General features: G+C 33.0%; 1 protein-coding gene across 3 annotated transcripts in view; it reads left to right on the top strand.

The window, feature by feature from the left end:
* Positions 1 to 18831, top strand: part of LOC129249449 (sushi, von Willebrand factor type A, EGF and pentraxin domain-containing protein 1) — a 135602-nt gene that overhangs the window by 29972 nt on the left and 86799 nt on the right. For all 3 annotated transcript variants that reach the window (XM_054889277.1, XM_054889276.1, XM_054889278.1), the window contains exon 2: positions 16380 to 16625. In XM_054889277.1, the coding sequence (XP_054745252.1) occupies positions 16499 to 16625 (127 nt within the window). In that variant the 5' untranslated portion in view covers positions 16380 to 16498. The remainder of the gene's footprint in view (positions 1 to 16379; positions 16626 to 18831) is intronic.

An 18831-nucleotide genomic window follows, 5' to 3' on the forward strand; every position in this document is an offset into this window, starting at 1 on the left:
CAATGGTATGTGTGGCACGCTCCCACTAATACTATAGCAATCCTCCACCTCGGCTAATTCTAATCTGGGACCACAAAAGTATAACTTCTGGATAGAGCCGCGTTTATGTCCGAAGACACAACAGGTACCTGCGTCCAGGTTCCTCTCCTGTAGGCGTATGAAGGCTATACACCGTCGATAGTCCCAATTACTCCCACTATGTTTATAGGTTGGTTTCAAAGTAAAGGAGGCATCGGAAAGCTTGCAGTAGTGTTATCTTAACTCACTACCGTCTTGTCTTCTGTATGATACTGTATTGAGTGTTTCACTCAAACGTCTGTGCTTGTTGTCGGTTCGTCAGAGATTGTCCGCCTTCTCTGTTGCTGAAACGCTTTGCGTTCCCAATCAATATGGCGAAGTCGCGTCATAATCTTACCTGCACACGTTTGTGCTGCCTCTAACTTACCGCTGGTTGCGCACATATCTCGTATGAGGGTGCTGGAGGACGGTTGATGATCCAGGGCTTGCTCCAGTATAGCTCGTTCCTTTCTAAAGCGGTCGCAATAAAACAGGACGTGTTCTGCGTTTTCGTCTGTATTCGGGCAGTTTGGACAGAAAGGCTGCCAGGTTAAAACGGTGTAGGTATTCCTGAAAACAGCCATGTCCGCTGAGCAACTGTGAAAGGAGATAGTCGGTGTCTCCATGCTATCTCATTAACCACTCATCAACACGTGGTATGAGTTTGTAGGTCCAACGTCCGCTTTGTGACTCATCCCACCGCTGCTGCCACCGGCCTATTGTCAGCAGACGCTCCGCTGCTTTTTCTCCTGGTGTGGGCCGCGTTCCCTGTCTGTTATAGAGCCAAAGCCTTTCATCTGCCAAGAGGTTTAGGGGTATCTTTCTCGCTATTACGCAGATTGCATCATCCGACACCGTTCTATACGCGCAAGCTATACGCAGCGTGCCTTGCCTGTATGTCTGGGTGACTTCCCGTACATTAGACTTGTTGGTCCCCGCCCAGATAGGTGCTGCATACAGAATTATAGAGTCAGCAAACAATGACAGTAGCCATCTGCGATTTCCCTGAGGCCCTCCTATATTAGGGAAAAGTCGCGTTAGGGCACCATTGATAGAGGCCGCCTTGGAACTTACATTTATTAAATGCTGCCTGAAACAAAGTCTTGTGTCGATCCAGACCCCAAGATATTTGATCGTCTTTTTCGAGACTATACGGTGTGTACCTATGTTCAGCTCAAAGGACTTTCGCCCTCCAGCACTTATTAGGACTGCCTCGGTTTTGTTACCGGCTAAATCTAACTTAGCCTCGTTAAGCCATCGTTGCACTTTTCCTTTAAGTGGTCAAGTTTCCTATCAACTACCACCAGGGCAATATCATCGGCGTATCCCACAATTTCGGCGTTTGGCGGGAGCTTCACCTTCAGGACTGCATCATACATGATGCTCCACAAAGTTGGTCCAAGAACTGCTGATAATGCGGACAAGGTAGGTTGGTACATTGAAACCTTTGAGGGCCGTGATGATGCTCGACCAGTTTGCCGGGTTAAAAGCATTTCTAACACATAGGGTGATCACAGCGCAGAAATTTCTTGCCAATCTTCCCGCACTTATAGCCCTAACGTATCTGTCCCCTTAAAATTGAATGTTTCAACTGCCTCCAAATTTACTGATAAATGCTGAGTGTGGTCTTCGACTGTCGCATTTCGACGACGACTTCTTTGATTTTGATAAATTCTAATTAGTGTGAGTACAGCATATTTCGGATGCTCAGAGGTTTACCTGTGTATATTCTAGGCAGCTTCGGAAGTTTATCTAAGTGGACCGAACCATCCACTGCAGCTGAGAATGAAGACGATTGTTATACAACCAAGACTCCAATCTACCTATTCTACCTAAAAATTGAGCGTCAAAGCTGAAAGTGAAACATTTTTTTTTCAAAATCACAAATAATTCCTAATTTTCTTAAAAAAATTTAAATACCAACAATTTTTTTCAAAATCACAAATAATTCCTAATTTTCTTAAAAAATTTGAATACCAAAATTCCGTCTTAATTGACAACCTCCATTAATAGAGCGCTTCACTACTCTCGTAGGCGTTTTCTTTGGCACAAGTCATAAAATAAGCCAAACTAATTATAAATAATTATTTATAAAATGCTTTGAATGTTTTTTTGTTTTTGGTTTTTGGCAAGCAGTTAGCGCCAAACGTGAGACCGGTTTTTAAGCTCACTAGAATTTTGTGTAGGCGCGGCAAACGAAAATCAAAAATGTTTTAGGTAATTATTGGTAAGCTGATTGCTTTGCGTATTCTCAGCATCAATTTTGACGTTTGCAAAGAATTCCAATGGAGGTGCGAGTGCGTGAAATATGCGTGAATGTTTACGAGTACTAAGGCACATAAGGCTTACGCCATGGGCATACATATAAATAAATTCTCAATAAAGGAAATGCTAAATTTAGCAATAAATGAGTATTTACCCATTAGAGGAAGATGCTTTGGATCGATGAAACTACGCATTATTATTATTTTTTTCTGACTTTGCACAAATTCAAGCTTTTAAGCTATTTTTATAATACATTTCCTAATTACCCTGCTGCTGCTAGTTTGTCTAGCCAATGAGCTCATCTTGAATTAATCAAGCGACCGCAATCACAAAAATACTTAGCAAAAAAGATGATTCAACACTTTGGGATTTTTTTTTCAGATTCATAATTACCCAGTTACATATCATTAAGCTAGAAATGCTTGAATTCCACTTCTTTTTTTATAATTTTTTTTTTTTTCAAATAAGTGTCACTTTTTCGGGCAATCTTTGGCGCATTTAATCTTGGAATAAAGATATAAGATTTTACTTTTTTATTTGAATATATCTGAATTGCTTTGTTTATCTAACCCGATTTATTTTTCGTGCTCATGACTCAACTTTTTCTTTTATAGAAATCAATGAATTAATATTCATAGGCGACACGAATTCTTTTGCCATGCAAATTATCGTAGTTCGTTTAATTGTATTAAGTTGCGCTTCAATGTCTCATTATGTGGCTTGCTATTCGTCCACATCAAAGGAAGGCAGCATCTGCATTTATTAACTTACATAAATAATTTCCGATGGTAGAGAAGTGATTGATCTCTACGGTTTAACTAAATTAGCCGTAACATTGACTCTGTCTACAAGCGTCTAAGTATGGCTAAATGCGTTGATCAACAAAATAAAATAACTAAAAGTTTCAGTAAACGAGGCATAGAATTTATTGGTCGCAGTACGAATGAATTTAATGTAAAATAATCTGTTCTTTATATTTTAGTCTTTTGAGTCAAATAGAAAAGGCTACAGCTCAACTAAGTGCAAATTATGTTAGAAAATAATGTAATAACAGGCTTCAAATATTCAATGTTAAGTTAACATATGCAATGTAATCTTAACATAGGAAGCAGGTGAAATGGCTAAAGTACCAGACTGGCTCTCCCTGGTACTAAAGTGCCGTTCTGATACGATTGTGAGACCTCCAATAGGTAGATATCTATAGCCAGCCAGAGCTGTTGATGTAATGGAAAAGATTGCTGGGATTTAGGTTGGCGCATAACATCTTAACATAACAAGGCAAAGTTATTGAAAGTGAAGCGTAAAATAATGTAGCATACCTCCATGCGCATATGGGCCGTTACAGTATTTATGTTATATGTGTGCATATACATATACAGATCTGGGAATAGGTATTACATAGAACTAAAGTGAGTGACATAATGATAAGGTTTTTACTATATATATTTTTTTTTCAAATTAATTGAAATTATTTTTTGTTGTATTTCTATACATTCATTCCATGATAAAACCCACTTAAATGCAAGCTTCAAACTTAATGCAAATTTTGTGATTTACATGCAATTTCCGTTAAAATTTTATAATTTTTAATCAGAAGTTTTGGAAAAATTTCGAGTATACAATTTTATAGCCCATTAAATTTTAGAGAGTTTGATGTGACTCAAAATTTGCGCTGATTTTTGCTGATTTTCTCGCCTTGACAATGTTGCGCATTTTCTCGTTATAAAGAGTTGACATTTTTTGTTTATATGAAAAAAAATGGGCCACATTTCAGAGAAAAAAAATATTATCGAAAATCAGAGAAATTTTTTAGTACTTTATCATAACAAATATACTATAAAATTGCATGTTTCGAAATTTTTACCAAAAGTTCTGAATAAAATGTTTAAAATTTTCAGGGAAATTGGATGAAAGTTTAATAAACTTGCATAAAGTCGGAAGCTTGGATTTGGGTGGTTTTAGTCCTGGAAATTTGGATGAAAGTTTGTCGAATTTTTATAAATCTAGTAAAAATTTTGAAACGTGGACCAATGCGTTTTTTATTATAGAATTATTTATATTGTATTTTTTTCAAAATAAAATTTGAAATTAAAAAATATGCAAAAGTAAAATGTCAATGATCGAGAATTTCACAGCATTGCTGATCGGAGGTGGCGAGTGGAAACTATTTGCGTTACGACCAGAAAAACTGGTCATTCTACAATCTGAAACAGACAAAAACTCTTATAAGTCTTTCGAAACACAAACTAAGGCATATAATATCTCTTATCACCGACCACTGCCTTTTGGGCACTCACGCACGTCGGCTCGGGATTCCTCAAAACGACCTATGCAGATACTGCCAGGACGAAGATTAGGAAGTATCGAGCAGGCATTTGCTGTGCAGTTGTCCCGGCCTAGCCAGAAGTCGACTCGCTCTTCTAGGCTCTCCAACAATTGACAATCTTTCAGTACTCTCGGACCTGAAAATCGAATCTCTCATTAAATTCTCGAAACGAATTAATATCTTTGACCAAAATCTATAATAAAAATCTCCCTTAGGTGGGGAAATCATATCATATAATGAGCTCTAGGGCAACACAACGGACCCAACTTGCGGTCTATGTGGCACTCCGATGCGGGTTCACCCTTAAACCAAGTCAACCAACCAACCCAAAATGTCAGTACTTGTCATTATGTGGATTTTTTCCAATTTTGTTGCGGAGTTTATTTTCACAGCAGATTCATACCACATCCGGTCTCACGCAACATTCCATTTAAGAAAAAATTGTGCAATACTTTTTAAAATAACTATTAACAAAAACGTACCGGCTTCTTCTACTGGCATAATATGCAGTTATATAAAGCGCATTTTCCCAAAGGCATGATGCACAAATATCAGTGAGCATACATTTTTTTCTTTGCTAAAATTTTCCATTAATTTAGCTTTGTAGCTTCAATGTTTCATTTAACTAACTTCAAACTGCACATTTTTTTGTGTGGCCTAATAAATAGTGGCTTTCAAATCACTAATTTTTCTTCCTCTTATTTTCTTTTTTTTCCCCATTTACTAAGCCGCTTGCACATTTGCATGTGAAAGGCGCATTAACTCGAAGAAGACGCCTCAGCAGGAGTGGCGTTGCATTAGCTTAGTTTGAGTTGCATTGATGTGTGTTTATTGTAAATATAAAAAATTATAAAATTTTTATGTTCGTGCATTTGCTTTTTGAAAATTGCATTAACCTACTTTTAGTTTTGGGATTGTTACGAATTACACAAAGATATTACGTAAAAGTAGAGAGGGCAGCGTGTGTGTGAACATTTTTTATAATACAAATTTTACATATACAAAATTTTGTTATACATGAAATCAATAGCAATGGCGCTTGCAATAGTTTTATTACAGAAGCCTTAACAAAAATATGCATAATTTTTTCTTGTTAAAAAAACCCTTTGTTAGATGTATTATATAAATTTTGTAGACAGAAAAAAATTTTAAAAACTATTCACGCAATTTATTATATACATCAAAAGTAGGCATGTTTCAATAGAAAAGTTTTGTTAGAATTATTTATTAATTTTTACGCAATAAAAAAACTGTGTAAGAAATATTCATGAAATTTATTATATAATCCATTATTGCGCGCTCATTGAATGTGTCCTACTTTTTCATTGTCCCTCTATTTTACAAGAAATCATAAAGGGAATAGAAGGTTTAAAACGGGTAATTATTTTTAGCGGCGAAGGAAACTAAATAATATAGAAAACAAAAAACACAGTAAAATATTTTTAATATCTAAAAAATTGGATTTAGTGGCAATTTTAAAAGTATTTGCAAAATTTTTTTCAGTAAAAAAGTATTTTTTTCTCACAAAAAATCTCTTTATTAAATATTTTTTATTTAACAAGCTTAATATTTCCGTTAAATGCTATACAATTTATATTTTCTTCACTTATAAAAGTCGTACTTGTGGAAGTAAAACTACTTTAAGAGGAAAGTTTCAAAAGGGTTTACATTTCTTTTCTAGCGGCGAAGAAGTTTAATTAATTAAATGAGGAGAAATGTTTTTTATAGCCAAAAAATTGGTTTCATTGGCATTGTTAGAAGTAATTTAAAATTTTTTTAGAGTAACATTTTTTTTTAATAAAAATGTTTTGTAAGATATAATATATTTTTTAATATTAATATTTGTATGAACATTTTGTTAATTAATAAAATTTATAAGAAATATTATGCCAAACAACTTAAATTCAGTCCACTTTTCAAGAAATTTCTTAAGAGCTTAAAAATGAGGCAACTTTAAGAAACTAAGTTCAGAAGAGTGTTTCTTAGAAGTTTAAATTGAAATTAAACAGAGAATAATTTTTTTTTCTAGCTGATGATCTTCATTGCTGGTGCTGCAATTTTAAAACTTGTATAAATAACTTGTTAAAATAAAATAATAAAAATAAAAAAAAAAAATTTTTCATATTCAAGAATAAAGCCCATTTCTTCTCGCATTGTTAAAAGTAATTTAGAACGTTTTTAAATAAACAAAAAATTGTTTGGCCTTTAATGAAAAGGTTTTGTAAGAAATACTTTTTAATTAACAAGTTTCATAAGAAAAATGATGCCAATTCAATCCACTTTTCAAGAAATTTCATAAGAGCATAGAAATAGGGCAGCTTTAAGGAACTAAGTTCATGAAGATTGTTTCTTAGAGGCAGAGAAATTCAAATAGAAATTGACCATACAACAATTTTTTAGTAGCATTATTAGAACTATTTAAAAAAAACTTTTGCAGTAAAAATTTTTTAGGAAAAAAAAATTTGTTTAATAAAAATGTTTTGTTACATTTTTTTCAGTAAAATATTTTCAGTTTTCAAACAAATTTGTTTTAATATAAAAGTTTTTATTAAAAAAAGATATTTTAATCAACAAGTTTTTAAAATTTTTTTTAATGGAAAAGTTTTTAAGAAAATGTGTTTACTTAAAAAGTTCTGTTCCATTTTTTTTCAGTAAACTATTTTCAGTTAAAAAAAAGCTACATAAAAGCTTGTAATAAAATTTTTTTTAATCCAAGAGTTGAAAAATTTTTGTTTAATAAAAAAGTTGTGTTACAGTTTTTTCAGTAAAATATTTTCAGTTTTTAAACAAATTTTTTTTTCACAAAATCTTTTTGTTTTAATGAAAAAGTTTTTAAAAAGATGTGTTTACTAAAAAAGTTCTGTTACATTTTTTTCAGTAAAATATTTTCAGTTAAAAAAAAAATTTAACATAAAAGCTCGCAATAAGAAACATTTTTTTAATCCAAGAGTTTACAAATTTTTGTTTTAATAAAAAAATTGTGTTACATTTTTTTCAGTAAGATATTTTCATTTTTTAAAATAAAGTTTTAACATAAAAGTTAGTAATAAAAAAAAATGTTTAATCCAAGAGTTTTAAAATTTTTTTAATAAAATATTTTTGGTACATGCTTTTCAGTAAAATATTTTCAGTATAAACATTTTTTTTAATAAAAAAGTTTTTTAAAAAATTTGTTTAATAAAAAAGTTTTGTTACATATTTTTCAATAACATATTTTCAGTTTTTAAACGAAGTTTTTTAATATTATATAAAAACTCTTAATAAGAAAATGTTTTTTAATGAAACAGTTTTTAAAATTTTTTTAATAAAACACTTTTGTAAATTTTTTTTCAGTAAATATTTTCAGTACAAAATATTTTTATAAAAAAAGTTTCTAAAAAAATTTGTTTAATAAAAAAGTTTTGTTAAATTGTTTTAGTAAATTATTTTCAGTTAAAAAAAAATTTAACATAAATGAATAAAAAAAATTTTTTATCAAAAAGTTTAGTTTTCAGTAAATATTTTCAGTACATACAAAATGCTTTTAAACAAATATCATTTAATAAAAAAGTTTTGTTACATTTTTTTAATAAAAAAGTTTTTTAAAAAATTTCATTTAATAAAAAAGTTTTGTTACATTTTTTTAATAAAACAGTTTTGTTACATTTTTTTATGAAATAGTTTTGTTATATTTTTTGAATGAAAAAGTTTTGTTACATTATTTTAAGGAAAACAAAGTTTTTATTAAATAATTTCAATTTTTTATTGAAAAAATTTGTTTAAAAAAAAAGTTTTTGAACAATTTTTTTAAATTAACGAATTCGCTTTTAAAAATACATAAACCTAGGCATTAGTCTATTTAGTTTTAATTGCCAAGCCAAACTAACCTCAAAGAAACCGAAAACTGTCAAATCGATTGTCACACCAAATAGTGCTACCAATTTACCGTTCTCTGCCTCTGAAAAACACCCTTTATATTATGAAACTAATTTAAACTTATTAACTATGAATTTGTAAAAAATATGAATATCTTATAGTATTTGCTTTTTCTTGTACCCCATTTTATCGGAAGCTGTGATAATAAAAGTCTCTAGAAATCAGACTAATATCATTTGCAAGCTTTTAAACACTTTAATTGGAGATTTTGTCGGCCAAGTGACTGGTATGAAAGTAAGTAAGTGAAAAGCTGCCCTAGTAAATTGAGTCTAAATTAGCATTGATCAGTGAAGGTTACACCAGTTTAATAATAAAATAATAAATAATTGGCGCGTACACTTCTGTTAGGTGCTTTTGTCGCATAGCGGGAATAACTGCAAATCAATGCAGATAATTCGTTGTAAAGTGGTCCGAGCAATGCCCAACTGCTGAGAACGGCGATTTTGGGATGACTTTGCCGACGCCTTGGTCGGTTTTGATTTGGCCTCTTTGGATTAGAAAGAGCATCACCAGTCGAAAACCTTTCGTACAAACATTTAATGGTGTTCTTAGAAGGCGCACTTTTCGCATTATTTAATTTTTTATACGCACGTTGAGTTTTCATAATTGACTTCTTTTGTTGAATGTAAATTTCAACAATTTGGGAGCGCTCGCGTGACGTGTACTGCTTCATGGTAAAAATCAGCTTGGACTGACGCTTCCAACGCGGTATGTCATTAGGCGATCTGACGACTCTGTCAAAGGACATAGGATTGCCAGATGGGTCCGTCGAATATTGGCAACCCTGTTGATCGCTGTTACCGAATAATGGCTTGCGGAGTGCAAGTAAAGTTCAAAATTTGTGAACCAATGCTATTTCTAAGCCACTATTTATTTTGTTAAACAGGGTATAGAAGACACTGCCGCTGAATGGCTTTTGAACTATTTATAGCTGTGACAAGGTATCATTCTTCAAATTTGCCTGTAACACTTGTATGTTAATCTTAATAATCCTAATAATCTTGAAGTCTTACTGAACCAAGCAATATTTTTTTTGTATATGCCTTTATTTAATTTTTGTTGCTTAGAATTTACCACAACCAAAAATGCCTTACAAATCTAAAGTTTGCTTAAAAAAAATATAAAACCAAATATATCCATATCTTAAATCATTGTACATAATCTCTGCGCTGTATAACTTCCGACACAAGCTGTGTTTCCATTCATTGGCTGCACCTATAATTTCATGACTTTTAATAATGAAAAATGTCTGTACGTTTAAGCTAAGCTGTTTGAAGGTCAAATCACTTAGGAGCAGCAACAGATTTTAGCTGCTTACCATTCATTATACTGTAGTTGCAGAAAAATAACAAAAACAAAGCAAGCGGGGTGTATGTACATACATATCTATGTGTGGGTTGCGGCACCTTCCACAACGCATACGCAGACCAAGTTATGGTTCTGCGAAAAGGCAAAATTTAGTAAAATATTTCTTCATCAAGTACAAAGATTTTTTTTTATAAATGTTGTTGTATGTATCTACGAGTAAATGTGCATTTCAATGATTGATTTACACATTTGAAATATGAAACAGACTTATGTATGTATGTGTTAGTATATAATTATGTTCATAGTGCTTGAAAATGCGATTGAGATTTACTTATTGGTTACGCTGGGGCGATTTAGTTAATTGCACCTGCATCATCTGTGCTTGAGAGGCTATGCATCAGTTAGATGTTTGCTATTATACTAAACCTCGATTCTGGTTATGATGTTCAGCAAAAAGAATTTTTGATTTTTATTAGGTCAAGTCAGGCTTACTTGTGTATGCGGAATTGAGTATTTATAATTACACAAAATTTTATGACGTTGTAAAACTAATGCATATTTCCGACTAAAACTGAAAAGCGGCCATATGAGACTGAGACTGTAATGTGAGTGGACTATTTTTGTAGAAAAAAGTTCAATCACGTACATATACAGGGTGGGCCATATAGAGTTTGCTTTTTGAACCACCTATTTTTTGAGAATAGTAACACAAATGACATGTCAAATGTGTTCATAATTTACTTAAGGGTTTGACATTTACGAAATGGGACGCTATACGCTTGAACAAAATTGGGAAATATTGAAAACCTATTTCCAAAGTGGTGAGTCTTCTTCTTCTTTTCTGATTTTCACTTCGGTGGCTACGTCAATAAGCAAAATTGTCGGATTTGGGGCTCAGAAAATCCACACGTTACTGCAGAGAAGCAAATGCACCCACAAAGAGTCACTGTTTGGTTCGGTTTTTGGTCTGGCGGCATCATCAAGCCATTTTTTTTTCGAAAATGAGCGAGGAGCCGCGGTTACAGTAAATGGCGAGCGTTACCGTGACATGTTGAACGAGTTTTTGTTTCCAAAAATTGAAAAGGATGACATGGATGACATTTGGTTTCAACAGGACGGTGCAAATTGTCACACTGCCAAAGTTATATTCGAACTTTTGGCTACCGTTTTTGAATTCCGATATCAATTTGCCGCCTCGGAGCTGTGATTGAAGCCCGTTGGACTATTTTTTGTCGGGAGCCGTTAAGGACAAATGCTATGCGAACCATCCAGAGACGATTGATGCTTTAAAACACGAAATCGAAGTTGCCATTCATGAAATTGAAGCCCAAACAATCGAAAATGTGCTTAGAAATTGGGTTGATCGAATGGCCTACTGTAAAGCCAGTCGTGGCAGTCCTTTGAACGATATTATTTTCCCTTCATAAATGACAATGTTCAATCTTCACAATAAAAAAAAAAGTTTGAAAAAATATTGATTAGATTTTTTTTATAGCCGATTCAAAAAGCAAATTTTACATGGCCCACCCTATATAACTATTACTTCCGAGCATCACTGAGCGAAAGTCTCGCTAATCACAGAAACAGACGCCTTAGTTATATATTAGTCAGTATTGCTGAAAATTCAGAATTTCAACACCCTTTCTAGATACCAAAAAGTGTGAAATACTTTCATTTTCTGAGCGGTAGACCCTCTGTGTCTCTCAGTCATCACTGACTAAAATGTGACTAAACACACCAACTCTATTTTTGTTATATTTTGATGTAGCACGTATGTATAATACTTAATGCTTAGGTCCAAAAAAAAAAAACGTTCTTTCGCATGACGTCATAACAGCATACCAAAAAAAAAAAAAAAAATAAAACAAAAAAGTCCCACCTATTCTTCACTACTAGCGGAAACTAAATCATTGGCCATATTTTGCTCTCACACAATAAAAGAAGGCAAAATAATTAAATACAGCTATGCGCAAATACACACACATATGCTTGCATTTGTAAGACAAATAGGCATATAAAAACAAAAGTAACGCTATAAAACGTTATTGTGTCACGCACCGTTTGCGCGTTGCAAGTGGATATCGAGCTGCAAGGTTATGCGTTGGCAGTGCTACAGTTAAACTAGCAACAACAATGCGGCAGCATCAGCTGACAATCCGCCTCAAGTATCTGCATGTGGCCGTATGTTTGTGTTTGTTGGCCGTCTGGCCACTGACGCGTTCGCTGTTGAAGTCTTTTGTTCCTGCTCTCATGCGAAGGTCAGGCGACGAACTTCAATCTGGTTGAATGTAAAGTAAAGCAAAAAAATTAAAAAAATATATAGAAAATAAAAAAAATACTTAAAAAATAGAAACAAAAAAATTAAAAAAAATATGTATGAAAAATATGCAGAAAAAGTGCACTTGCTTCGCATTTGGCAAACTAGTTTTAATGCTGCTTTTATTTGATTTTGAAAAGGGCGTAGATATGCAGCAGCAGACAATTAAATTCGATACAGCGGCATGAATTGTGAAATTGAAGCTTTTCATTTAGCATTAAACACTCGCCTGTATTTATGCACTTGCCAATGCATTGCTTAGCTAATTACTTGTGCGCTGCCACCAACACCATCAGTTAGTCGTCATTCACGGCGCCTAGCCACAAAGCTTGGCAAGTGAATAGTTTCTTTGATTTTTACTTCTGCAGTTTTGATTTTAATTCAATTGGCAAACTGTGGTATAACTGTGAGTGACTTTCTAAAATTACTTACTTCGCATTCGCATTCGCGCACACACACACACGCACACGTACACTTATATGCGAACATACATGCACACCGTGGCGCGGCAGAGTAATGAGGCATTTAAGGCGCATAAATTGGGAGGCGTTGCTGTGGAAGTGAAATTGTGTTGATCGAGTTGATGCGCACTCATCGTTATTGTTGTTGCTGCCCTGCTGTTTGTTTTTGCATTTCTTTTAATCTATGCGAAAGCTCGCTTTATTTGCGGTGAGGCGGTTTGCACGTGCTCGACGTGGCTATTAACTGTTAGTGTTTTTTTGTGTTTTTTGTTTTTTCAAATGAGTCGGGCTTTGTTTGTGACATTTGATATGTGAGTCAGCTGGAATGTTTGCTTATATACGTACGTGCATGTATTCCAAAATAAGTGCATGTAATAAAAAATTTATGACGCAAAATAAGTGCTGCCATTTAAATTTTTGTCCCTTGAGCCAAATATTTAACTTTTCTCTTACCACACAAATTTTATTGTTTAATGGGTTTTAATTAAATTTTTTTCACAAAACAAAAAAAAAACAAAAATGAATGAAAATATCATTCGAACATTTTCTCCTTTTTTATTTAGGTGTGCAATTAAAATAGTTTTTTAATTTAATTTTTAGTATTTACTTAAATAAATAAATAATTAAATTTTTAACAATATTTTTTTGTGCTTACTATTTAATTTTTTTGAATGAAATGATAAGAAAATTGTATACTTAATTTCAAAAAATATCTTTTAATTGGAAATTAATTATAATAATAATAATTAATAAAAAATAATTACATTTTTAACAAAATTTTTTTATTAAATAATTTAATTCACTTTAAGTTTTTAATAAAAAAATAGCACACCGTTTCTGCACTTTCTTAATATAATTTTTTGTATTTACTTTAAATGCTATAAATAAATATTTAATTTTTAATAATAATTTTTTATGTTTAGAATTCAATTTTATTTTAATAAAACATAAAGAACACTGACATGGTTAATTTGAAATTTTTTTCGGGAAAAAATATTACACTTTATTTCTTTATTCCCTTTATCCTACAATTGAATTAAATAAAAAATAAAATATTTAAAAAAAAATATTTTTAATAATTTAACTTTGAATTTTTTTTAAATGATGAAAAATACTACACTAAATAAATATCTTTTAAATTAATTTAAATTTTGTAATTATTTTAAGTAAATAAATAACTAAATTTTTAATAAATTTGTTTCTTGCTTAAAAATCAATTTTTTAGTAAAAAATAGCATATCTGCTTTACAATTCTTTGACTTAATCTTTGTGTTTACTTTAAGGTGATAAATATTAAAATTTTTATAAAATTTTTTTTTATTTACTTTTAATAGGAAAAAATATCGCACTTGATTTAAAATAAATATCCTTTCATTTTGTTTCTATCGCAAGTAAATGAATACATTTTTAACAAAAATTGTTTAATAAATACATATTTATTTTGGAGTTGCTTGATGTCTTTGCGATTGCTATTTTTACAGCCTTTCCTACAGCAAAGACTTCTGCTTGAAAGATACTACAGTGGCCAGGAAGCTCAAATGGCTGCCTGATGCCTAGCTCTGCGCAATAGATACCTGCCCCTACTCCGTCTAACACTTTCGAGCCATCGGTAAATATACGAGGGGTGCCTTTTATATTCCGGGATTTGACAACCCCTCGGTCCAAAAATAGAATTAAATCGTGAACATTTTCGTGCGATTATTTTTTACAACTTTCGACGTGGATTAACTCAGCAACATTGCATGGATGAACTTAATTCATTTTTTGGCGATGAAGTTCCATCAAGGACCAGTGTTTATCGATGTTATGGTGAATTCAATCGTGGTCGTAGTTCACTCCAAGGCGAATTTCGTGAAGGTCGTCCAAAATCAGTTGTTGTTCCGAAAACCATTGATGCTGTACGCGAACTGATATTGCAAGATCGTCATGTGACCTATCGTGAGATTGAGACAATCTTCGGCATTAGTGGGACCAGCATTCATTCAATATTGCATAAACATTTGACTGTCAAAAAAATTTGTTCGCGTTGGATCCCACACAATTTGTCAATCGCTCAAAAAAAGGCTCGTGTCGATTGGTCGAAGGAAATGCTCAAAAAATACGATCGCGGGGCTTCAAAACACGTCTATGACATCGTGACAGGTGATGCATCATGGATTTACGCGTATGAGCCCGAAAGTAAACAGCAGTCGACTCTATGGGTGTTTCAAGATGAGCCAAATCCAACAAAAGTTGTTCGCGCACGAAGCACTTCCAAGCAAATGGTCGCCTGTTTTTCTGGAAAAACTGCATTTGTCGTAACAGTACCACTAGAACAACGCAGAACAGTAAATTCTGAGTGGTATACAACCATTTGTTTGCCAGTTGTCTTCCAAGAAATTAGGAAAACCAATCGCCAAAGACGGATCACTCTTCACCAGGACAATGCGAGCTCTCACACACCGGTTTAAACAACTGCATTTTTGAGCACCCAAAACATCGAATTAATGGGTCATCCGCCGTATAGTCCTGACTTGGCTCCGAATGACTTCTTTTTATTCCCGTACGTAAAAAACAAACTGAGAGGTCAACGTTTTTCGACACCTGAAGAAGCGGTTGCGGCATTCAGAATGCATGTTTTGGAGGTACCTCATTCAGAGTGGCAAAAGTGCTTCGACAATTGGTTCAAACGCATGCAAAAGTATATAGGTCTTCATGGAGAATATTTTGAAAAACAATAAAGTGATTTTCGATGATTAAAATTTGTTTTTGTTCTCTAATCCCGACATATAAAAGGCACCCCTCGTATTAAGAGTTTTTGGGTTAGGTTACATTCCTCTTTTCTACCCCTCTTCTTCTATTGTTGTTCGGAATTTCTTCACCCAATTGCATGTCGGAGTCATATAGTCCGTTTGGATTCTATAACTAATGCCTATTGAGCTATGCCCGAATGTTTTACAGGTAAATTCGCCTGTCGCGCTGAGTCGTACGGCGGATTTAGCTGGTAGGCATTACGCCGCAATATCAATCGGTGACAAGTTGAGTATTCTTTCAAGCGCTGCCGTTGGAGTAGTTCTCAATGCACCTGTGGGGTAGAGTGCACCAAAACGTTGTATACTTTCCATAGGCTTTTTATTTGTCGGTCACAGTCCACCACACCAGAGCACCGTATAGTAATGTTGGCTTTACTATAGCTGAGTAGCACCAAAACATTATAGCAGGAGATAGACCCCAAGTAACTCCCAGCATCTTTTTGGGTGCGTATAATGCGTTACTGGCCTTTTTCTTCCTCTCTCAATATATTGTGCTTCCACGATAGTTTACTATCCAGAATTACTCCAAGGTACTTTGTGTGGTTTTTAAGAGTTAGTTCCACGTCCTTTAGCTTCGGGGGTGGCCAACAGGGGATCTTGTACCCTCTAGTAAAAAGCATCATATCCATTTTTTCAGCATTTATTATTATTTATTGTTTTTATTTATTATTTATTTATATTTTGCTTTAATTTTTAAAAATAAACATTTCTAAAAGTAAACATTAAGTACTACGATTTTCTTAATGAAACTCATGAAATGTATAGCGTTTTTAAAAAAAGTAAAAAAAAAAGTTTATTACGAAATAAGAAATGTTTTTATTACCTACCTTCCTTTTTTAAGCACGCACTTACTTTAATTTATTTATTTTTATATTTCTTTGAATAAAATTTAATTTTCATTATTTTTTTTCATTCCCCTTCCTTTTTTCTATTTTTAGCTTCATCTTTAAAGTAATCACCTTTAAAAGTGTTTAATAAAGGAAAATCGTTTAAAATTAACTAAACTGGCTGCAAGTGGCATATAAAAAACGGTGTGAAGTGGTTCAAACGTCGCAAAATGAGCAGCTCTACGGCGGCCAGTTTAAAATGGCTGTCCGCTATTTATTTTCTGGTTTTATTAGCCATAACCTCGACAACGACAAAAACGTATGCAACAATTGAAGAGGGATTTTCTTGTCCAAATGGTGAGTAAACAATAAAAAGCTTTCTATATTCTGTTTAGTTTAACTTTGGCGTACATAAATTACAGAAACGTAAAAATGTTAAATTTTTTTTTGCCATAGTCTGTTTGCGATGAAAAATCACGAATTTTGCAAACAGCAGAGGCCTCTTATGACTTAGTGTTTTAGTCTCTGTGCTTTTTCCAGTGTCTCTGATGAATTCCTTCAACTTTTTCAATAAGTTTTCGTCACCTTATAGGTGCTCCCAGATACCGGGTAGAGAAAATGTTTCCACCTCTTTTTTTACACATGTGAGACATATGAAACGTATGCTCCTTAACTAATAAATAAAAAATAAAAAAAAATAATAATAATATATGTAAGCAAAACAAAAGTTTGTTAGTTGATTTAAAATGTTTGCTTGTAATTTGGCAATTATTGCAAAATTTTTTAGTATAAGCAATTTTAATCTCTATAGTTGTTATAAATATCCATGTTTTACTGAATTAAAAAAAAAAATTAACTTCGGGATCAGTACCGAAATTGCGATAACTTGAACTAATTAAAACAGGCGCTGTTCGATTTATCGAATTTGTTCGACTTATCAATTGAGTGTGCTATGTTAAAAAAACAGTCATCGATATCGATTTTTCGATCGATTGTTGAAAATGGAAGCCAGTAGAAAATTTCTGTAGTATAGTTTCGTTATACGAATTACATTTTGGTCCATTGGCTGGATCAATGGTGTCGCATTCGGCGGCATAAACATAGTTAAAATTAAACCATCCTCGGACTTTAATTCGATTTCGTTGGGATGTGATGGGGCATTATCAATTAGAAGAAGAGCCTTCTCAGGTAGTCCCCCATCTTTCAAATATTTTCTTACCTAAATATTAAAGTCATTTAACTTGGTTAAAAAAATTGTTTTAATGAATCTGGATTTTACCTGCGGCACGAACGAATTATGAAACCAGTCTTCGCCGAAGTCATCCAGGCTGATTTGGAATTTTTGTACTCCACCGGACAGTTAAAATTTTTGAAAACACGAGGATTTCTTGCTTTGTCAATAACGAGAAGTTTAAGCTTATGGTTGCCGGTAGCGTTAGTGCAAGCCATAAATTGCCTTATCTTTCTTTTTTATAAGACTTATGGTGGACTTGGCTACCCCATATTCCTTCGCTAGAGAAGTAACACTACGTCCACGTTTAATTTTGTTAAGGACTTCAGCCCTCTCTTTTAATGTTAAACACTTCAACCTTTTACGATCCATTACTCACGTGCACTGATACACTACAAATGACAAATTTAAAGCAATTTGGTCAATGCAAGATGTTGTTCCCAGAAAACTAACGGGATATTAACGCCGAAATATTCATATGGACAATACACTAGTATACATATAATTTATATATTTACATATACTATTACATATGTATCTATGTACAAAATGTACATGTTTGAAAAGAATGTGTGTACAAATAAATTTGTTTTTTTGTTCGAGTTATAGCGCTTTTTTATTGTTCGAGTTACAAAGAAGTCAATAGGGGAAAAAATGTGTTCGAGTTAGCACGTCGTTCGACTTAGCGGCTATTCGAGTTACCGCGAGTGCACTGTATTTTTTAATATGTGCAATTTTAATATTTATAGTTGTTAGAAATATTCATATTTTACTGAATTTTAGAAAAATTAATTTCGGGATAAGTCCCGCCATTTCGGGATATCCAACAAAACTACCTTTATGCAAACTCAAGCTTATTTCAAGGCACCAGATTATATTGCATTGGTTCTACAACGAACATTTCGATATAAAATCGCTCATATGAACTGGGCAAGTTGATATGAGGCAGAAATGAATATTAGTTTGAAGAAGAAGAAATCCATTACTTTTGCGTAAAATTCAAAACTTTACTTGAGAAGCTTCGGATTGTCCGACTTGGGTCAAATTTGCACCTTTTTTGTTATATTATATAATTTGTTGTCATTTTAAAGGTAGCCGCACAATGCCTCTATCATAGAAGTTGTGGTCCTAAATGGCGAAAAAAACTCTAGTAATCCAGTTTCACAATCTTCTCTTCACGCCCATTTCTTATCACTCAAAAAGTTTTGCAATGAGAGAAAAATGTGGTAATCGCTTGGTGCCAAGTCTGGAATATAGGTTGGATGCATTAAATTAAACTTCCCAACCAAGCCCCCGGAGTTTTTGGCGTGTCACTACAGAAGACGTGTGTGC

The sequence above is a fragment of the Anastrepha obliqua genome, chromosome 5 (genome assembly GCF_027943255.1).
Source record: "Anastrepha obliqua isolate idAnaObli1 chromosome 5, idAnaObli1_1.0, whole genome shotgun sequence".
Lineage (NCBI taxonomy): Eukaryota > Metazoa > Arthropoda > Insecta > Diptera > Tephritidae > Anastrepha > Anastrepha obliqua.